At 39.2% G+C, this 23,522-nt stretch overlaps 1 protein-coding gene across 7 annotated transcripts; it reads right to left on the reverse strand.

The window, feature by feature from the left end:
* Positions 1-23,351, reverse strand: LOC148884614 (lysine-specific demethylase 2B-like). 7 transcript variants are annotated; one of them, XM_089019676.1, is made up of 23 exons: positions 23,172-23,351; positions 22,030-22,174; positions 21,877-21,955; positions 21,745-21,791; positions 21,414-21,592; positions 21,226-21,332; positions 20,448-20,541; positions 19,262-19,415; positions 18,517-18,632; positions 18,322-18,448; positions 17,625-17,989; positions 17,108-17,194; positions 9,354-9,590; positions 8,080-8,220; positions 7,717-7,803; positions 7,316-7,600; positions 5,828-6,142; positions 4,184-4,755; positions 3,810-3,973; positions 3,554-3,715; positions 2,662-2,880; positions 1,701-1,828; positions 1-1,633 (listed from the first exon to the last, which is right to left on the reverse strand). In XM_089019676.1, exons 1-23 carry the CDS (start codon positions 23,214-23,216, stop codon positions 1,463-1,465), a joined length of 4,026 nt encoding a protein of 1,341 aa, XP_088875802.1. In that variant the 5' UTR covers positions 23,217-23,351; the 3' UTR covers positions 1-1,462. The 7 variants fall into 7 exon arrangements, with proteins under 7 accessions (XP_088875802.1, XP_088875803.1, XP_088875804.1 ...); XM_089019677.1 differs by having other exon boundaries at positions 1,743-1,828; positions 7,316-7,608; positions 7,716-7,803; XM_089019678.1 differs by having other exon boundaries at positions 1-612; positions 7,316-7,608; positions 7,716-7,803.
* Between the last annotated feature and the right edge of the window lie 171 nt (positions 23,352-23,522).

The raw sequence follows: 23,522 nt of genomic DNA on the forward strand, positions 1-23,522 counted from the left end.
TGTATAGTAAGTAATTTATTTGAATGTGTTTGTCAATGACAATATCATTCAAGGGCAGCAACAGTCTTCTTTATAATAATAATTATACATTTCATTTATAAGCGCCTTTCAAAACTCTTAAGGACACTTTACAGTCACATTAATTTTTTTCTGCGGGTGAGCAGCGGCAGCCACACGCGCCAGCGTTGCATCTTTTTATTTTGGTCGAAACAACTCACAAAAAAAGAATTTGGGGGTTCAATAAAATGCAGTCAAATCTGCTTGACTCAAATGTTTTTAAAAGGCTTTTAATAGCTCAAACTTTCCCTATATAAGTTTTGAATGTGTACATTTACATTACATTACAACATTTACAGCCAATATGTATAATACACACGCCGATACAGTGGTTTAACCATACCAAATAACAATGTAAACATGTAAAATATTGAACAAGTAAATGTCAACAAGTAAAACAGTAGAAAAATTGGACCTAAACAAAAATCCTGATAGAAAGACATGAAAAGTGCTTTAAACTGTACTCACTCAGTTTTGCTCAGCTTTGAAATTAGCAAATTTGGAACATATGCTCACACCACCGCCTTCCCATTCGTATTTCCCAGTTTGTACTTCCTGTGAGTCAAAAATGAGAGAAAAACAAATGTTTATCAACTTTTTGAAGGTTCTTCAAATGGCACTGATTTAAATTTAAAAAAAAGTAACCTCAACTGATAAACAGTAAACTTTTCTTAATTGGCTGAAAACAAAGACAAAAAATATATATGTACAACGACAACATGTATGATGGATTGTTAGTAGTTATGCTGTCAGTAAAAAAACAATTTTAAAGCTTGTTTTAACGATTGATGGGACAATCTACATTTCAATGGATTTTCTTTTTGTCACAAAAACCTGCCATTTATCCAGAAATATGTGGTTACTAATCCACAGTATTGTTATAATCTTGCAGTGGTCTCACTCTTTTCCCATAGCTGCATATAACTATGAGTACATATCAAAAAAATCGGAATAAGTTAGAAAACGTCAACGGTTAGGCTGTAGAATTAAATTAATTTTGGAATGAAAACATAACTCTTTCAATTTCCTATTTTCAATTGAATTAGTGTTATGAGAAAGTTTTCTAGCGTATTTTGGTCTATTCAGATTTACCTGTGTATAAAAATACAGTTTATAGTCTCAGCTTTTGTCTTACAGGTACAACAACAAAAAAAGGGACGCGATACGCACGGTACAATAAAACTGTGCTTCAATAAATATGAAAATTACTGAAAAAAAAACACTAACAACGTGTATTGATTATCAATATCAGTAGTATTATACTGTACATGAATGTAGGAAACTTTATACTACAAAAATAGTCACTCTCGAACAGAAAAAAAAAAAATAAATAATAAAAAAATGTTAGACAGTTCCAGTCAGAAGTTTAGAGACGCTTCCTTGTGCTATAGGATTGAAGGGTGTCTTAACTTTTGGCAAGTACTATACAGTACTGTCCTTTTTTTTTACATTCTGGCTCAGTAGTTGGGCAAGAGGAGACAACACACAGTGCTGCTCTCCTCTTCTTTGTCCTCCTTCTCCTACGGTGGTGATATGGCGCCTCTGTGTGGAGCGGCAGGTTAATCGCGGGATGCGCCTGCAACGGCGGCGGGTTGGATCCTCTGCAGCAGTTTGTCGTCGATCAGTTCAAACTGAACGCTCACCGACATCTCGGCCACGAAGCGTTGGCAGCCGTCCCTGCTCACCTGCTTGCAGAAGCGCAGGTCGATGCGGCAGATGCTGCCGCAGCGCTTGAAGTAGGTGAGCGATTGGTTTGTCACCCTGTTGCACACTGCAGGGGGGGGCAAAAATAGCGTTGGTTAGTCGAAAATATTTATTTATGTATATGATTTTGCGATTGATAGGTTGATTCATCAGTATGAGGATTTTACAAAATATTGGAAGCGGCATCAGTCTACCCCCTGACCCCCCAAAAAACATTTTAACATTACAGGTACATAAAGGACAACCGACATTATTTTTTTTTGTTTCCTAACTGACATCAGAAAAACGTTTTATAGCATCTAATATAGCCAAAACACACAGGCTGATATTTGTCAAATGAAAAACACCAATAACAATGACTTCAAGTGTGCCAAAACTACTTAAAAATGACCTCAGAAAGTTTCAGTTTCAGAAGGTCCCGCCCCCTTGACCGTGATGTCTCGCCAAGACGTCTTGCCCTCAGAATATTGAGTTTAGGGACTCTTAGAAATATTGAGTTTTAGATCATAAACATTCGATTCAGCGAAAGAAACCTCAGACTCTCTTCTTCCATCAGAAAATAAAGTTAATTCCTAAATGATATGGGTCTGGAGTTATATGAGCTTGAAATGGGGGTGGCTGTCCAAAACACAATGCAATGCATACATATTGGTTTATGTAGCGCTTTAACAACAGCAGAAGCTAGAACAAAGCGCTAACATGGAAAAAAGGGAAACGCTGCCCCTTGTGGAAGGGAAAAAAAATGCCAAAGGCGATGGCCAGCGCTTTATCAGCACCCAAACAAGCAAAAACAAACAAATTCAGGAATGGCGCTCTACGCCATATTTTCAATTCCCAAATAAATTCGTTAAAGGCAGCGTATGAGTTAAGTTTGACAGCCACGAACGAACAGGATTGTACCTGAGAGGTTGACGTCAGTCAGGGAGTCTCGAGTGGTGGTGCCTGCTGCCGTCAGGATGTTGACGGACTGGTCGGTGACGTGGTTGCAGTAGCTGAGGTCCAGCTTAGAGAGCGCGGCCATGTGGCCGATGATAAGGCGCAGCGTGGAGTCTGTGACGTCCAGGCCGGCCAGACGGAGGTCCTCCACATTGCGCAGTTTGCTACGATTGTCCAGCTGGCCTGTCGGGGGCGTTGATGGTACATCAAAATCAAATGAGAGCAAATATTCAAAGTACAGTGATACCTCGGTTTACGAACCCTTGGCTTACGAACTTTTCAGTTTACGAACGTCAAATTTATGAAACTTTTACCTTGGCATATGAACTTTTTTCGGGATACACACGGAGCTGCCCAAATGAGTGACGTGTCATTCGCGAATGAGCCCGTTCTAACAACAAAATGGCAACCAACTGTTTTTGTCCTCTATTCCCCGCTCCCAGTCTTCGGTTAAAGCCACGTGATTGGTCAAGAACGCAGCAGTGAGGGGAGGTGGTTTAAACATTAAAGAGACAGGTAGGCGACAGTGACAGAGTTTAAACTTTGATAGTTCAAAGGCAGAGTGTAAATAAAACGACTTTATTATACAGTAGTTTATTTCTTTAATTATAATACCATAGCACATTTATTATACATAAAATAAGGTATATTTTGTGTAGTTTTAAGGCTTACAAAATTAGAAAGTAGAAAATTATGTTATAAGGGCACCTGGGAATGGATTATTCTCATTTTAATGGTTTCCTGTGGGAAATTAATTTTTGGGATACACGCTTTTCGCCTTACACACTCTGTCTGTGAATCAATTAAGTTTGTAAGCCAATGTATCACTGTACCAAAGGAATGAAACAGTTGGCACCTGGCCTGTTATCGTTAGTAGGGGAGAGCAGGTCCTTCATCTGGGCATCTTTCAGTCCCTCCACCCATTGAACGTCCAGCGTTCGAAGGAGAGGACAGCAGGAGGTGCAGAGAGCGGAGACGGCCGCCCATGAGCACCCGGACAATAGCAGCACTCTCAAACCTGTACGGACAGTGTCAGAATTAAAAAAATGTAAAAGTCTCAAATGAAAATCACAGGAACTCCATTTTAGATCTCAACACAACTGTTTTAATACCCGGCAGTCTGTTGATGAGCCAGCTGAGTTGCTTCTTGGAGATGTTGGTCCAGCTCAAGTCCAGGGCGATCGGTTGCCTCCGGATGATCCCGCTCAGCATGAGAGGCGTGATGGACTTACAGCGGTTCAAACTGATGTGCTTCCAAAGCCTTTTGTCGCAGCACCTCCACACAAATGAAACAATATCCACATGCATATATTCTTTATCCTCCTCTGCAAATTATGATTGATATTTCAATTTACGGAGGAGGTTTGACCTTCTTGGTGTATATTCTTATGTATATGCTGCACGCATGTGGCCAAGATGTTGACAGCAAAAGGAGCGTTGCGATATTCAATGAATAAATACAACAACAACATTTTGGAAAACTCACCATCGGTTCCACGTCCTGCATACGCGCATACACACGCAGAGATCTCTGAGCGCCAAGTGACCAAAGACGGACATCCAGGCTTCACGCCGCATGGCGTGCTCCGTGCCGTCATTCAGGGGAAGGCGGTCAGGTGGGGGGCTGATGGGAGGCGGTCTGATGACGTGGCGTTCCATTTGAATACATTTTGGTGGCGAGCGGCATGGCAGCGGGCGGGATGCTAGCGGCGTGACCGGAGCGCTGCGGTTGCAGCTGAGCGGCGAGTGGCGCCGAGGCGTTCCGTTGGCTTCGCGTCTGTGACGCATCCAACCTCCGAGGTCCCCGCTGCCGTTGTTCAGAGGCCATCTCGGATCGGATGCCTCAAAGTCGTTCTCGGGCTCTGACTTGACTGGCCGGTGGTTCTGATTAGAAACGAGGTCTTCGGATTTGACAGTCGTTTGTTTTTTATTGTTCCCCTCGTCCCTTTTGGCGGCGACATTTTCCGTCTTCGGTTGACTTTGAAGCTGGTTGGCCGAGCTGTGCTGGTGGTTGGCGCCGTCTTTGGTCTTGAGCAAGCGCCTGCATTGATGGCGAGCCTTTAAGGGAAGCAAAAAATTAAGTCAATGGGCACGTAAAGGTGTTATTCGCCATCGTCACAATTGACTGTAGAATCTCTGACTACGAATGAATGTGTGCTGCGTTGGTTTGTGCACAAAACAATAAAAAGTTGAGATACTTTTGTAGGAGAAAATGTTATTTTCGACTTTTTTTTAATCATACTAAAGGTGAATTTTATTTATTTATTTTTGCTTTTTTTGAATGTTGCTCTGCCGATTACCATTTTGTGTTTGGGAGCCTTTTGCTGAGCAAGTTGCTTGTTCTGTAGCCACAAAGGGACATATGTCTTCTTGTGCCGGTCCCAAGAATGGATAAATACAGAGGGTTGTGTCAGGAAGGGCATCCGACGTAAAAGCTTGGCCAAAACAAACATGCGGATCAAACCTCGAAAGATGGAGGACACTGATTTGCTGTGGCGACCCCTTGAAGGGAAAAGCCGAAAGGAAAAGAAAAAGAATGATTTATGTGTGTCTATTTATATATGTATTTATATATGCCTTTATTTCCGTGTTTATTTATGTGTTTAGACTTTTTTTAATCATACTTAGGGTGGATTTTATTTATTTATTTCTATTTAAATGTATGTTTTTATGTATTTATGGATGTATTTATGTACCTGTATGAATTTATGAACGTAGTTATTATTAATTAATAAATGTGTCTATTTATTTATTTGTGCATTTGTTTGTGTATCAATCAATCAATTTACCTACCTATCTGCCTGTCATACTTAGGGTGGATTTTATTTATTTATTTCTATTTAAATTTATGTGTTTATGTATTTATTTATGGATGTATTTATGTACCTGTATGTATTTATTTACGCGTTTATGATTAATTAATAAATGTGTATTTATTTATTTATGTGTGCATTTATTTATTTGTGCATTTATTTATTTGTATATTTGTTTGTGTATCCATCAATCGATCAACCAACCAACCTAACTACCTACCAACCAACCAATTTACCTACCAACCTATCTATCTGCCTGTCTATCCACCCATCCGTTCATTTATTGATTGCAGACATACTTTATTTGATAGTGACACCTGCGACGTCTGCTCATCGTCCTCCTCGCCGCAGGGTCCCACTTCGGAGGCGCTTTTGGCAGACTGGTCGCTCTCGACGGTCGATGCCGTTCTCTTCACGAGCACTTTGGATTTGTCCTTCATCCTGCTGTTTTCATCCTTTTCACCATCCTTCGTGTCGTCCCCCTCTCGGCCGTCCGGTTCCTTCTTGGCCTTGAAGTGAATCCTGTGCAAAGAGAATCTGTCGTCCAGGTCATCCTCATACTCTGCGAGGTCGTTCTCCGTCTTGATGTGCTTCAGCAGATTCGTGCTTGGAGGCTGCTCCATTTTTGAGAGCTTTAGAAAAGAGAAAATTGTGAGGATCAAGGAGCAGGTCAAAGTGCTAAGATATTTATTTTCATTTAAAAGATTTCTCTTTTTTATCAAATGAATTCAAATAATTTTATAGTTGTATTATAATTATTTTATTTTTCATATACAGTAAAGTCTCATTATCGTTGTACTAAATTCATCCTGTCTACTTGATAACTAATGTTAAGCAGATTCCTTACTTACAGACAGTGTATTGTCGGTGTTCAAATACCTGACATGTTTCGGCGACTACTTCCGCCTTCGTCAGAGTGTCCCGACACTCTGACACTCTGACGAAGGCGGAAGTAGTCGCCGAAACATGTCAGGTATTTGAACACCGACAATACACTGTCTGTAAGTAAGGAATCTGCTTAACATAAGTCTCGTTATATCGATATCGGATATATCGATAGTCCCGGTTATATCGATACTATTTCTATGCACGCACAGAGAAAATTACATGCAAACAGGGTCGGATATATCGATAGTCCCGGTTATATCGATATTTTTTCGGACTCCCTTGAATATCGATATAACGAGACTTTACTGTATTGTAATTACATTCTAATATTGATGGAATTAGCATTATTTCGTCATTATGTAGTTGTGATATCATTTTGGTAGGTATGTATTTTTATAATATTAATTATTTATTTATTTACTTCTTCACTTATTTATTTATCTATTTAGATATCTATCTATCTAGCTACCTAGCTGGCTAGCTAGCTAAATGGCGAGCTAGCTGGCGAGCTAGGTGGCTATCTACCTAGTTGTCATAACATTTTGGTAGATTTGTATTTTTTATATTTATGATTTATTTATTTATTTACTTACTTATTCAGTTACTTGTTTACATATTTATTTATCTATTTAGCTATCTATTTGGCTAGCTATTTAGCTATCTGGCAAGGTAGCTGGCTATCTAGTTGTCATAACATTTTGGCAGGTATTTATTTTTATAATATTGTTTTTTTTATTTATTTACTTTAGCTATCTATTTTGCTATCTGGCTATCTATCTAGTTGTCATAACATTTTGGTACGTATGTATTTTTATATCGATTATTTATTTATTTACTTATTCGCTATTTAGCTATCTATTTGGCTATAAATCTGGCTATCCATCTATCTATCTGTTTGTTTTTTACAGTACCCTGACCTTCCTTTTAACGTCGGCAGGTTCGTCTTGAGTGTCAAACAGCTTTCTCTTTTTCCTTAGAGGGTTTTCCTCCAGTCTCGGGCGAGGCGAGCCATCCAAAGACATCAGAGGGGGTCGTTTCTTGGGAAGTTCTTCATCTCGTTCGGCTTTTCTCTTGGCCGTAAGTGCAGCAAGGGAAGGCGAGGGGGCATCGGGCGCTTCTTTGACGTTTCTGATAGAACGTGCTTCTTTCAGAAGTGAGCCCGGGAGGTTTGACGCATACTTGAACCCTGGTCCTCTTTTTTGCTTTGAGGCCAAAAGATGAAAAAGTACAAAATCACTTTATTTCTCTTGTTTGTGGTGATGGGCGGAAATGAGCATTTTGAGTACCGGTACACAATAAATGTATACACGATGCTTACTTTGCCAGTTTTTCCGGCGTGGTTGCACTTTGGACACTCCCAGCAATTCGGCAACTCGTCGTTGATGACACCGCTGGAATCTTTCACCTGCACACAAGAACCACTTGGAGATTAGAAATGTAGAAGGTCAAGGTGGATTGACTCAAACTATTGTCTATTTATTTTACATGATTTCGATTGATGCTGCTTTTATGGGAACATATGAAAAAAAATACATTGACACTAATATGATTAAAATTGTGATTTTTTTTATTCATGTATTTTACTGTGCATTATTAAATGATAGGTGGGGTATGATTGTATCTTTCCAAATACAATTTTCAATTTTATTTTAAAGGTGAGGAATTGATACGCATGGCTTGCCTTTAAACAGTGAGGGTGGACAATCTCATTGCAGATGGAGCACTCCATGAGCATCAGCTGGAACTTCTCGTCCTCCTCCATCGTGTCCACCTTGCCCGCTTCTCCGCAAACCACACACACCGCAGTGTGCGGCAGCACCGGCTGAGACATCATCATCATGAGACATCATCATCACTGTTATGTGTTGTCCTAAGACAGGTAAGTAAACTATAACGTTTGATATAATGCGATGCAAAGATGTACAACAACATATATATATATGGTGTTTATATATATATATATATATATATATATATATATATATTCCTTTAACCAATTTTAATAGAGGAGAAAGACGGTCAACTAATGCAGAAAATCTTAGAGGACGATTCATCATAGAAACGCTTGATGTGCTGGCTGAAACAATGGATAACCCCCCTTTCCCTCCCCGAATTCAACTGACAATGCTACACTTGCGATTCCCAGCACAAGAGAGCAAAGTGGCACTCCTTTGTGTCACCATAGCAACCATCTGGATGAGGCTTGAATGAACAAGTCCCCTAGGTCAAAGTCTAAAAATAGCTGGGAAACAATAATGAATAATGTGATTTCTGTCGAAAGTTGGAGGGGTGTGTGGGGGGGAGGGATAAATATTTAAAATGTCAGCGGTAATGTGAGAACTTTGCAATACAAAATGTGGAATACAAAGATTACTGTACAACGTGCATTTTTAGCTTGTATTAGTGGCCTAAGACTAGATTCTAAATAAATAAATAAACGTTTCTCTCTGCCGTACAGATTTCGGATATGCAATGCATTTTAGGTTTGTATTCAAATGTTGTCCTTAAGTTGTGGAAGTACCACAACGCCCTGAACTATGTATGAGCCAACTAATATTACTGCAGCTTATTGAGTCATTGATTGTCTCTTCATTGTCGGGTTATTTAGTTTCTTTGTTGTTCTTTTGACTTCAAGATCGTGCTGCGAGAGTGGCTGCCTTTCCAGCAGCTCCTGTTTTGTTTTTCTATTTCTTTCATTCCTGTCATCTTCCTTTCATAACTTTACTACTCTGAAATGTAAATTTTTATACTGAGAGACTAATAAAGGGAAATCCAATCCAACCCAATACTGCCCTTCAGTGGCCAAAGTGCACACAACAGGAGGAGGAGCATTTAAGTGAATTGAATTCGTAACTCGAAGCGCAACTAGCTTGTCGATATAAGTGCCTGAAGTCCCTTTTTTTTTAAATCTTCTTCTTCTTTTCCTAATGTGGCATAATAATGGAGGCAACGTACCGCAATGCATTGCCTCATGATGCACGACTGCTTCATGCGTCCCGGCCCACCAAATTTCTTCATGTCCTTGCAGAAGTGGCAATCACCGCACTCGGTGCGAAGGCAGGCCTCGCACTTGCGGCAACGAGTGCGTCTCCTCCTGGCGCCCGATGTCCCACCGCCGCGACTTGTCGGGACCTTAAGGGCCGACATCGGGGATGTCACCATCTTAGGCTTGGGTCGGTGAGGTGGTCGGGCCTGGGGGGGGGGGGGGGAGACCGTAGGTTAATATATGGAAAATAATTGAGCTGATAAAGTATGTATTTCTTCTTCTTTTAATGTCGGTCTTTAAAGTGAATTGTACATTCTTCTTTTTCCCCACAAATATTTTTTTGCAATATACAGTATAATGACTTATAATCATTTAACAAAGCAAATAGCAAATATGCTATTTAAATTAAATAAATTAAAGGATGAGTTAGGAAAAGGTGTAAATTGTGTGTATAGATTCACGAATTTATTCAGGAATTGAAAATTTGACATAGGGTGTCATTCCCAAATTTGTTCGGATTTTGTTTTTTCATGCTTTGGTGCCGATAAAGCGGTGGCCATGGCCTCTGGAATTGGGTTTTTCTTTTCCACAAGGGGGCAGCATTTCCCTTTTTTCTATTTAAGCGCTTTGTTCCAGATTCAACTGTTGTTAAAGCGCTATATGAACCAATATGTATTGTATTTTGGACAGCTTCATTTCAAGCGCATATAACTCCAGACCCATATAATTTAGGAACTAACTTATTGTTGATGAAAGAAGAGAATCTAACATTTCTAACGCTGTATTGAATGCTTATGTAGTCCTAAAACTCAATATTCTGTGGGTCCTGGAATTCGAGTGACAATGACAAAAACCCTGGCACTGGAGTGGACACATTTGTGAACATGTCTGGCAGTTAATGAGTTAAAAAAACATTAACCAAAATATTTAACCATTTTACATGTAATGCAATTTTGTGTTATTTGTTGTATAAATGTGTCTATATATTTTCTAATTATGTAAACAAATAAAGTCACTATTTATTTTATATATAAATATACATACAAACATGACACATCAACAAGAGTTCAGAACATTTGAAGATATGCTTCTCCCCTCTCTCAGTACAAACAATGAACGGATTAATTGCTGGTTAATTCTCCTCTGGTATGAAAAGAAAAAAAAAGTGTGCTGAGGTAGAAGATGAAGAGAAAGAAGAGATCCATCAAGACGTTCCCCGGAGGCGTCTTCCGCTTTTAGCTCCTCACTTACTCGTCTGTTTCCACTTCAAAGTGGAAGCGGCCGCTCTTTGCTACATTTCTACTATCTGCCAGCCACGATTGTACTTTGTTGAGGTAAAAAAGGGGGCTCATATTTACAACGCCGTACGCTAAATGGGCGTCGGTTCATACAACTGGGTAATGGAGACAACTTTGATCTGGGTTCATTATTGATCTGAATGGATTCTTTGCTTTGGTGCCCAACATGGCTGCTGGTTGAAGACACTCATGCAGATAATAACATACAGATAATAACATATTTGACTACATTTGCTGTTTTCAGAATCAGAAAACCTTTATTTGTCCCACAATGGGGAAATTTGCAGTCCACAGCAGCAATTTGAAAGGGGATTGGGTGGGGGGGGTTAGGGGGTGAAAGGATAGAAAAACAAGATATTCTAAGCATAGTAAAATAAATATGTCAACTGTATACTATAAATGTGCAAAACCGTACATAGTGCAAGTATCAAGAAAGGCATATTGATATATGTAGCTGTATTGCATCAACCCATAATTACAGGACAAGTGTCCAGTTTTTTTCCATCCTTTTGTCCTTACAAGTGGATATAAAAAGTCTACACACCCATTGAAAAGATTAAGCTTCAGCTGTTGTTAAAGCGCGATGTAAATCAATGTGGATTGTATTGTATTGTCATATCAAAGCGTTTGCCAGTTTTTGAAGTCATTGTTATGAAGCTAAAAAAATGTCCTAACGGATAGTTAGGACGGCGGAAAAAAATCACTGGCACCGCCCTACCCACTCTCGAGGACGTGCACACTGCAAGAATCCAAACTAGGGCGCGGAAAATCCTACTGGACCCTCTGCACCCTGCCCACCACCTTTTCCAGCTACTTCCCTCAGGCAGGCGCTCCCGATCCATGCGCACCAAATCCAGCAGGCATTTAAACAGCGTCTTCCCCCAAGCCATTAACTCTTTGAACAGTAGCCCAAATGGAACTGCTTAGTGCCTCTTTCCAATTTTTTGATGATGATACTAGTGCAGCGTGTTCTACCGGAAACAAATTCCTTGTGTGTTCAACATACTTGGCAATAAAGATGATTCTGATGTATTTCCATTTTCCTTCCTTCGTTCCTTCCTTCCTGGCTCCTTTCATACCTCCTTCCTATACGTATTTTCTTCCATCCATTCTGTCTTTGGACCTGCAATGTTCCAATTTTGTCTTTTATAACATTAAACAATACTGTACCTCAGTACGTTTCTTTACTCCGCACACTTTCTTTCCATCCCATCTTGATTTCTTCCGTTCATCCATACTACCTTCTTTCATCTTTCCCATAATTGATTTTCCCCCTTTCTTCCTGAGCTACACTACTTTGCCACCTTCCCCATTGTTACATTTGTCTTCTCTCTGCAGTATCTCTCCCTTCTATGCTTTGCATAAACAATCCTTAATTCTATCCTATTTACCCCGATTCTCCCTCCACACTTTTCTTTACCTTCCTTTTCTTCATCCAGATCATGAGTTTCCCTTCCCTGCTTTTTTTCGTACTTCCATCCTCCATTCCATATGCCTTCCTTCATTTGTTCCATCCAGCCTCTCTACCTTTCATCATTTCTGTCTTTCCTTGCCCCATCCATCAGTCTTCCCTAACTCACTATCCCTTCCCTCCTAATAAAAAATGTATAATAAATCCATACTGTGTATGAATTTACTGTACATTTGAGTGAAAGCTTACAAAGAAAAAAAATGGTCGCTCTTAGAAATCAAGATCAACTGTCGCTCAGTGCAGATATATTTTTTCCCCCAGCGTCAGCATAGCAACAGCCTAGTTCTGACACACACACACAGATCAGTAACTGACACAATGAAAGAGAAGCGCAGTGTGGTCTATTATTCTGAAACCGGCATGAATTGTACAAGGCAGTCAGATGACCGGTTACCCGACCGGATTAGGGGGAGATACTGGATGGGATTGGGATGGTGTAATCTGACCCAGTCTGGATTTGAGGAGTTTCAAATGGGGATTACAGACGAGCAAATAAAAGAAAACACAAGCCACACTAGTAAGAGGAATATTGGCAAAATGAAAAAAAAACACAATCTGATTAAAATCTACATAACATCTACGATATATGTATCTCTGGATACAAAACCTCATGTGTATTTTTGGGAATCTCAATGTGCGCCAAAACTCACCGTTTTTTGCAAAATGTTTTTTTTTTCTGTTGGATATACAGCACAATTCTAATCATTTTTTTCACCAATTGGCAAAAAACTGGGTGTACATTGCAGGACATATAAAAACCTTAAAGACCAAGATAGAACAGGAAGTCATAATTTTTGTGTCAAATTCTAACGCAAACAAAAACAAGCGCCCTGTTGAGTTAGGTTAATGAGCATCGGAAACGAGTGCCATAAATACAGCTCTCTCTGTAGAGCAAGCTCAGTCTAAAGTCGTCAGCAAATTTGCATCATGTTACAGTGAGATCGAGAGATTCTGGGTGTGCGTAAATCGCTATGTTTTGCATTTTAATGGCAAAATTTAGCTCTTTTGTCTTTTCATCGTGTGTGTTAAGGAGTTTGGAAATGCATGTGCATTTTGTAGTATCACAGGTCATTAAAAGAATATTTTGGAGCAAACGGCGTCATGAATACCGAAGAACGCACCAGGCCGATCCGCGATGAAATAGCGGAGAAGCAGGAATAAAAAATACACATTACTGTATTTTCTGCACTATAAAGTGCACCTAAAAGAAAATATTTCTTATCAAAGGCTGACCATGCGCCTCATAATCCACTGCGCCTTATGTATAAAAACTTTTAAAAATATGTCAATCATTGAAGTTGCCCCTTATAAGGCGGTGCACCTTATGTATGGAGAGGTTTTTAAATATGTCATTCGTTGAAGGTGCACTTTATATTCCAGAAAATCCGGTATGTAAAAAAGATTTCAGAATGTTTTAAATGACATATGGAGCCCTGCTAGCTATATACAGTAAAGTCTCGTTATATCGATATCGGATATATCGATAGTCCCGGTTATATCGATATTTTTTCGGACTCCCTTAAATATCGATATAACGAGACTTTACTGTATATATATGTAATTTTCTCCTTGCGGTCATAGAAATAGTATCGTAATAAGCGGTACTATCGATATAACGAGACTTTACTGTATATATAATGGGTCCAGCTGTCATTTATATTGAAACATGATTTCAAGCAAACATTTTAACTGTACGGTTAAAATAAATCCAATTTTCATTACAACTGCAAGACGTAATCAAGTTTCTGCACTCTGTACCAAACGTATCTGTACTGTAAAACAATACATAACAAATATATATGTGCATCCTGCTACAAATGAAATTGGAGCCCCCAATGCAATGCTCGCGCACCCCGGTTTGATAAGAACTGCTTTCATGGAACAAGCATCATTTTTGATTGACTAGGCAGCAACAACATTATCACTGTTACAATTTGGCAGGAATAAAGGTCCTCTGTGTGTACATTATGAGCCGCTAGGAATGCTGAAAATACCCCCCAAAATTAAACTGAATAAATAAATACAGAAGAACAGATCTACCGTTTGTACATGAATTCTCAACCAGAGCTTCATAACCAATCACAGCTTTTACAAGAAAAGCACTCCTGCAGAGGAGATTGACCACACTCAAACACACATGCAGCAAACCTGTTAGCGAAAAGACCAGCAAAGGGTAATTTCATCTGTGTTTATCCTCATATAGCTCAATCTTCTCGCAATGGTGCAGAGCTGCTGAATGCATGCATGCATTCCTCCAGTTGCCTCCCCACTACGCAAGAAAGATGTGGGAAAGGGGGCGGGGGGGCCAACCTGCTCCGCGTCAGAATCATAGTCCTCATCATCGGCGCTGAGCGACATGGCCATGGTGGCTTTTTCACACGCTGTCCAAAGCGCGACCAAATGTCATGGTTGCACTTGTCTCCTCCTCCTCCTCTTCCTTCTCCTCTTTCTCCTGCTCCTCCCTACAACTCTACAATACCACCAGCAGATGTCGGCAGCACGAGACCAAATTGAAAGGGGGGCGGAATGCGGTGCACAGCCAATGAGAGGCCAGTGTACTTCCGAACAAGCACCTCTTCCACCAATCGGGAGAAGAGGTGCACACAGATTCATAATTATCACACAATGCCATGTCAATGGAGACAGATGGCAGAGCAGTGGAAAAGGAAAACACACACACACATACACACATGTACAGTACATATGTACATACAGTATACTCACACACACACACACACACACACACACACACACACACACACACACACACACACACACACACACACACACACACTGTGTATGTATATATATATACTGTATATAATATACTGTATTTTTTCACAAAAAAAACATTCTTCTAATAACATTTCCCCCCATCCATTGTCTATAAATAATTTAAAGATATTCTAGAACATATTTATCGAGGAAAATTAAATGTATGTTTTAATTAAAAGCAATTGTAGTAATGTAGATGTATAATTGAAAACATACACAATTTAAAATTGAAAGAATATTATCCAGTAAAGACCGGGGAATTTTGTTTTTCATTTTCTCAGAAAAATACATATTTTCATTTTTTTCCCCAACAAAAAATATTTGAACTTTTCTGTGAACAACAACTTAACAATGCTAATAATGACAATGCAATACATGATTTATATAGCACATAGCAATGGATCGAAATAGGTTTCCTTTAGATGGAATCCAATGGGAGCAGTTATAGCAAGAACAACATAGGCCCGAAAATTGAGCCCTGCGGAACACCACACGACAGAGGGGCAGTACGTGACTCAGAGCAGCCAAGGGTCTGTCACAAAGGTAGGACCTTAACCAATCAAGAGATTACTACCGGTAACGCCCACCAAGTGCTGAAAACGAGACAGTAGAATACTGTGATCAAATGCTGCAGTCAGATCTAATAAAACCAGACACACGTCATCTCCAGTGTCATTGGCCAGAAGGATGTCCTTAGAAACCCGTAACAGGGCTGACTGTGCTATGCATCATCTTGGAATCTGACTGAAGCCTTAAAGCCATGCCATGAAGCCTTAAAGGACAACCGACGTCACTTTTTTGTTTCTTAACTGACATCAGAAAAACATTTTATATCATCTAAAATACCCATGATATTTTTATTCAAATGCAAAACACCAATAAAAATGACTTAAAGTGTCCAAAATCTGCAAAAAATTGAGCTGCGAATTGGGCATTTTCAGAAAGTCACGCCCCCCTTTTGTGACGTGACGCCAAGACGTCTTGCATTGCTGGAGAATCAAAACAATGGCTTCAGATTCAGAGAATATGCTTTCTTGTTACACATCCAGTTATGAATATGATTCAAATAGTTCTGAAGAGGAAAGCATACATGTTTGCAATCGATTAAAGAATTTATTCCGTGCTATTATGACGCAACATTGAGGGGAAATGTCTCACCGAAAAAGAGGCACAAAATGGTGACCTCCTGTGGCCACCTCTGTTTCCACAGGCTGATAAATTCCTTAAATGGAGCTTGGACGCCCTCTTCTGGCGGCTTTTGGGTGCAACACGAGGTCCTCAGACCAAACAAGGACAGCAAAATACATTGACGTCCTTGCATTGACAATGCATCTTTTTTTCGGTCAGGGGCGTTCCTTTAGTGACATCACGTACGGACTCGTCACCAACTCAAAAACAAGACTTCCTGAATATTCAGCGCGAGTCTTAAAACGTAAAATATAGCTACATGCAGTGGAATCTTATTAAAATACGCTCAGTAGAAGTCATTTGAAGCCATTTTACAAATTATGGACACAACTTGTCCAGAGACGTCGGTTGTCCTTTAAATGCCAGATGAAGAAGAAAGTCAAATCTCTTTCCAGCCCACATAAAGGGGGGCAACTCTGCCCAGCTTTGTGACAATATGGACCTCACCGCTTTTAACTGGATTCAACTATAAGGACCAAGAGCGGCAAAGCACAAGAGGGGTCACGGCAACAGTCACCTATTTAATTACGTGTGCCTAAGAGGCTTAATCAACGAGGTGCATGCCCTCCTCTGATGAGGAAAGGAGATGTGCTGATATTTGTTACGATTGCACAGAGCCAAGAGAGACAGATGGCATTGAATTGCAAAAAGGCAAACACAGGCGCACACACACAAGCAGGGCTGGTAAGCAGCAGGTAGCCTTCACATGATCCATACAGGATAAGTCACTGACAGCAATGCTACTTTAATGTCTTCCTACGTTGATTGCAGCAAAAGTCGATAAAGAAGAGACACTCCAGTGGCATTGAGTACGAGGCCACCTTTGTAATGTAACCGCTGCCATTTGAAGAATCAAATACAGCTAATGGGACAAGCAAATATTTGGACAATTTCACCCCCGCTCCCCATTTGTGAATGATGCACAACTGACACGCCAGATGAAAATATCTAAATAAATGAATACATGAAAAATAAACAAATCAATGTCTACCTTCAAGGTTTTCTTTGACCAGAACACAACTGGAAGTCCGCTGATGGCTAACTTTGGGTCATCATTGGCATGTTCCTTTAAGACAACCTAATGGCAAAAAAATAAATAAATAAATACAATAAATAAATAAATAATCATGTCGCTGTGTACGTTGATTTTGTTGTTGGTTTAAAATAAATGAGGATTTATTTTTGTACGTTTAGCACTTGAATAAAAAAATAAACACATCAATAAACTTGTATTAATATTATGAAAGCAATCTAGAAAAATTACAACTTTACTCTCATAATATTTAAACTTATTTCATGGATAGCTACAGTATGAATGTATTAAAAACACTTTCTTTTAATACTATATGAAGGGCAGAAATATGCAACTTTTATAGACAAATATATATACAGTACAAATGGTTTGCATTTTTATGATTTCCCAATTTGAAAATAAAGCTTTTTATGATAAAAACAAAAATCAGAGTTTAAGTTTGCCCCACCCGAAGAGAAAAAAAATGCTTTCGTACCTTCATGTCCTCCAGCAGGCCGAGCGGATTCTCCAATCCTTCTGGAACTTCTCTCTTATGTTCAGGTAGCAACTCCAACTTTTCCACTAACCTCTTCAGCCCGTTGATTTCAAATTCAGTCAGATGAATCCACTTATTTTGAGATTCCAAGGTCAGCATTTCAGACCGGAATTCCGTAGCATTGGACGCAGGATGACAGTTGTGCTCGGAAGCAGGCAAGGTGTCTTTTGGGTGTTGCTGGTTGCAAATCGTTTCTGCTTTTTCGCACAGGTCATCCGTTAGCTGTGAATCGCACCAGCCTTCATTTATGTCCTGACTCCTTGAGTCGGAACAGGGGCTTCCCACATGGACTTTTGTCTCATCGTCTGAAAGGCCATGCAAAGACGGAAACAAATGCTAAAGTGGGTTTCTGTAGATTGACAATGCAACAGTGAATTTGTGCAGATGTGGTAAATTGATGCGATGAGGGGGACAAAGACGAGCAATCTCTCTATACTCTCCAACACAAAATGGACGTTTGAATGAATATGATTGATTTGATGAATATGTACAGTAGATTTATGAATGTGTTTGATTTGGTAGAATTTTGTTGATTCTGGTTGAAATGGCCGACGGGTCGATTTGGAGAAGTATTTATCTCAACAATGGAGTGTTATTGTAGGAATGACATTATATTTACAAGCGTGATTGTGCTAACCCATAAGAAACGGCTCCTTCCGGAACTCATGACAAAGGTAGGACCGTTTGGTCAGGCAGTGCATGTATCGCTCCAAGACGTACCAACACATCTCATAGTAAAATGGAAAGCGGAACTTGGAGTGAACCTGTAAAAAAATAAATAGTCCAAATAAAACATCATTTTAGATTTGATGTCCTTCAAGATCTACCCCACCTTGGTACGGTTCTCTATCTCGTGGATGGTGAGCTGCATCGGAATGTTAAAACTGTGCAGGATGTTGCCGCCAAAGACCAGTGTGTCCTCTGGAGTGTACACCGCATGAATCCACCCTAAATCACACAAAGAAAGCAAATATGTGACGACTATCTCCACTTCTTATTTATTTACAGTAAAGTCTCGTTATATCGATATTCAAGGGAGTCCGAAAAAATATCGATATAACCGGGACTATCGATATATCCGAACCTGTTTGCATGTAATTTTCTCCGTGCGTGCATAGAAATAGTATCGATATAACCGGGACTATCGATATATCCGATATCGATATAACGAGACTTTACTGTATTTGGTTATTGTTAATTTTTACAGATAAATGAATACAATACATTCATATACGTATACACAAATAAATACATAAATGTATTTATTTCAAAAGCGCTTAAAATACAATGTATTATTATTATTATTTATTTATTGATTTATGTATGTGTTTATTTAGTTTTTACAGATACATCACTAGCGAGCTAGATAGCTGGATAGATAGCTCGATAGCTATCTAGATAAATAAATAAATAAATAAATACATAATGAATAAATAAATAAATACATAATGAACAAATAAATAAATACATAAATAGATTGATGGATCATGTGTGGAAGTACTTGGGGCAAAAATATCTCATCCTCACAATTGTTACACGGTATTCTATACTGTGCGTGTTTGAAATGGGGAACCCACCAGACGGGATAAAGAAGGTGTACCCCTGCTTAAGCTCCACTCTCTGGCATCCGTCGGCACGATCGCCCAGGAAAATGTCACTCTGCTTGCCGGATAGCACCCAGTTCTCATACAAAGCCAGGTTGTGGAGTGTCGGGGGCACCAACCAGAACACCTAAGGATCAATCGATGGCAACAATATTCTCAAACCATATGACTTGCTAGTTTGAACAAAAAATACGTTTTGTACTATCAAAAATATATTTGACCAATCCACCAATAAATACATTGACACACTTATAGCTTTATACTCACTGTATTGCAACATCATTATAAAAAAGGTTAGTTTTATTTTAGAAAAAAAAATACATCATTTGAATAGATTTACTGTTGCACTGTATTTTTTTACCTCATGAAAGTATATCTTTGTTGTTGTTATGTTGGGACTTTTTGTTACATTATCTTCATAAGATTATACAGTATATAGTGTAATATAATTTGAGAAAAATATTTTTTACATTGAATAACTATTCTTGTAATATGGGAACTTTAAAAAAATTAACCCCTCGTGTTAAATTATTCTAACGTTCTTATCGAAAAAAAAACATGGGGAAAAAACACCTCACTTCATTTCAGTAACAGTTCAACGTGTCTCAAAAAACAAAAAACAAAAAATGTCAACTATTAAAAGACTAGTCTTTTAAAAAATGTTGTATCACCATTACTTAAAAAATAAGTTAAAAAAACAACTACTTTCTTCTACTTTTCTTCCCTAATATAATTTATGGCTCCAATCTCACGATATACTGTCTTCGTGTTGTCGTATTGTTTTTTTTTTTTTTTTGTTCTTTTGACTTTTGTTTATGTAGACATTGAAATATTGTGCTAAGTCTATTCTCTTTTCTCTTTTCTGTAATACCGTACAATACTACAGTACTATCTGGCTGGCTGGCTAGCTGTCAGCGATCTATTGGCTTGCTAGCTAGCTTTCTATTTATTTGACTTACTATTCTATTTGAGTTACTTCAGGGTTGAGTGAACGCTGGCGCGTGAGGTTGCCACTGCTCACCCACAGAAAAACATGTGACTGTAAAGTGAACTTGAGAGTTTTGAAAGGTGCTTATAAATCAAATGTATTATTATTATTTGAACAATATAGCCTATATAGAAATGCAAGGTTGTCACAACAACACCATTTCATACATACTTTTTGCCCCTTGAAGACATGATACCACACGGATGTTCCCCCGAAATCAATGTGGAAGTCCGTATAGCATCCCTTTACACTCATCAAACAATACCTAGGATAGAAAATATGCATACTGTATAAATATATCATGTAGGGTGAACAAATGAGTGTATCTACAAAACAAAAGAACACTGTAATGAGCATTGAACTTAGAAAAGGGGTGTAAACGGAAGAGTGTCAAGTTCCCAAGAGTCTCATTAATACAGTCGTCGAGCAGGATGCGAGTTAGATTAGATGAGCATTAAATTTGTGGGAGAGATTCTCAAGAGGAAGCAGAAAAGAACATAACCGGGGGATTTATTTGAACAGCGTTACGCTAAGCATCTCTTCAGGGATGACTAAAAATATAATGAATCCTGCAAAATATTCTCGCCGTTCATAAGCCACAAAATTAGGTAGGCCTATGTGATCTAACTTGGAGTATAAACATGATAATAATTCACATTGGATACAGTCTTTTGCTTGAATTCATGTCAAAATAAATGCAACATTAAAAACTAAGCATACGAATGGTTGTGCAGTTGACCATCCAGTCACTGAAATGACATTATTGAAATGAATAATGAATATATAAAGTGGTTTATGAGGAGTGGCTCCGGGCTGATTTTGCAAACAACAGCAACCAATGGAACAATTTGAAAATCCCCCCCAAAGAGTGCGAGATGATGTGGAAGGTTAAAAAAGTGCTAGTGGAGAGAATCACACGTTCAGTTACGCAGCTCTTCATTCTGCCTACCTTTGCACTTTTGGATATTTCATCTCTGAGATGACGTTTGTGCCTTCTGTTTGGCTCTGCTTCAGATAAGAAGGCCACATGTTGTCCACCCAGTCCACCTGGTCAACCTGGGAAGGTTGATAAGGATATTCGCTTGCTTCAAAGAGGCATTTCTACTTTTCCAATCAAGCTGTGAGACTGTGACGTACCACTGTGGGTCTCTTAATGAGGTTCTCCAGCTTGGTGTGGCTGAACTCCAAACTAATCACGTTGAACAGTTTGTCGCGTTCTTCCTCCGGCGTCTCGTAGTAACGCACAAACTGAGCCATGCTCATTTCAGAGCCTTTCTGAGTGCTCACATCCATCACATCAACTGACCGACGACTGCCTGAAGACAGAAATTGGACACAGTAAATACAGTATATACATATACATTAATATGTATTTTTAATTTTTATTAATTTATGTACATTCCGATGACCGATTAAAGGTCAGGTTTTTTTAAAGTGCAATATGAGTCTATAATTGCATTTTACTTACCAACCAAGCCTTTAATCTCTGACACTGTGAATTCCGGACCAGGCATTCTGTATACATTTCAAAAGACCAGTATTGTTCAGTTCATAATACAAAAGAGTAGATTCAATAAAAATGCTGTAAATGAGAACATACATGATCCCGAGTCCTTCTTTCTCTTTGAAAATAAGTGGAACTTTTAGAGCCTCTCGTTGCACATATTCGTAAGTGAAGTCTGTATGTAGACAAGAGGGAAATGTATATTGATAATCTGGACAAAGGAGGTAGGAGCTCATTCCTGTATTTTACCTTTAGCTTCCATGAAACGCACATAATTAGTGGTGTAATTGTCACTGGCCACCTTGTCCTCCACACTGAATCCTCGGATGTTGACTATCTCCTCCACATCAGACAAATCCTCGTTCTCGTCGTACAGCCGCCGGCAGATGGAACGCTGCCGTTTTCACAACATAGACTTTAAGGTTGGGCGTGTACAATACAATAGGTACATATTTATGCTGATTTATTCTGTTTTTCATAAACTTGTAACTTTTAAGACACACATTTAGTTTTCTCCATTCATCCATTATCTGTACCGCTTATTCCAGGGGTCGCTGGAGCCAATCCCAGCAATCTTCAGGCACTAGACAGGGGACAGTCTGAATTGGTTGACTGTCAATTACAACAGGGTACACAGAGACAAACAGCGAGTTACTCTCACACTCACACCTCGGGACAATTTAGAGGATTCAATCAGCCTGCCATGTATGTTTTTGGAATGTGGGAGGAAACCGGAAGACCCGGAGAATATGCAAGCTCCACACAGGGAGGCTGGACCGGGTCTTGAACTCTTGACCTCTGCACTGTGAAGCCAATGTGCTAACCACTCGACTACCGGGCTCCCCCCTTTAGTTTTATTTTTACTTTTTTTTAAATAATATATGGCCACCCCTTTAGCTAAGTATAAATTATTTTTAAATTATTACTTTTCTCATCACCTATTAAGCGTTTTACACATAAAATAAATACTGTACATAAAATTTTACAAACAGGCATAATTCCTAAGAGAACTGTCTTCATTGTGAATACTCCTTTGTATGCTTCTCTTTATTCCATACTACTGTGATTCTTTTTAGTATGTGTATCTAACTGTAATGTCAAATGAAAAACAAATAAGGTGGTGTAACTTTAATAAAAGAACAAAGAAAATGAAAAAAATACCCTTTCACTCTTGATCATACAATGTTCCCTTGCACTCAATACCCCATAATATTAAAAACCTGTCAGTGCTGTAATGTGCCAGTGATACTACAATTAGTACTCGTAGTACTACTTAGGCTACTACTACTCCAAGTCTGACTAATGGTACACGGTGCACAGCATTAGCTCGGCTAACTAATTAGCTCCAAACACCAGCCCTCTCTTCGGTCAAATGTTTCGTGGTTACCCACCAGCCGGCGGCCGGACTCGGCACACCTTTCCTCGTCATGAGACATCGCCTACTGGGGGAGAGTCTCTTCCGACTCGTTCAGCCTCGAAATCGCATCTTCGCGCGTAGCGCGTAGCACGCCTCACGGGTCCAAAACAAGCGAACCATGTTTTTGTGTGTTACGTCATCGCCAGGAATCAAAACATTAGTGTACAGGGTGACTTTTCCCCATTTAGGGAAAAACCGGATACCGCTGTTAATTTATAGTCAATATTAAACATTGAAAGAATAAATATTGTTAAAAACACAATGTATGTAAATATAGTCTAAAATATACGTAATCTTTAAATGAAAAAGACGACCTTAATAACTG

The sequence above is a fragment of the Hippocampus bargibanti genome, linkage group LG18 (assembly GCF_051943395.1).
Source record: "Hippocampus bargibanti isolate YZ-2025 linkage group LG18, ASM5194339v1, whole genome shotgun sequence".
NCBI lineage: Eukaryota > Metazoa > Chordata > Actinopteri > Syngnathiformes > Syngnathidae > Hippocampus > Hippocampus bargibanti.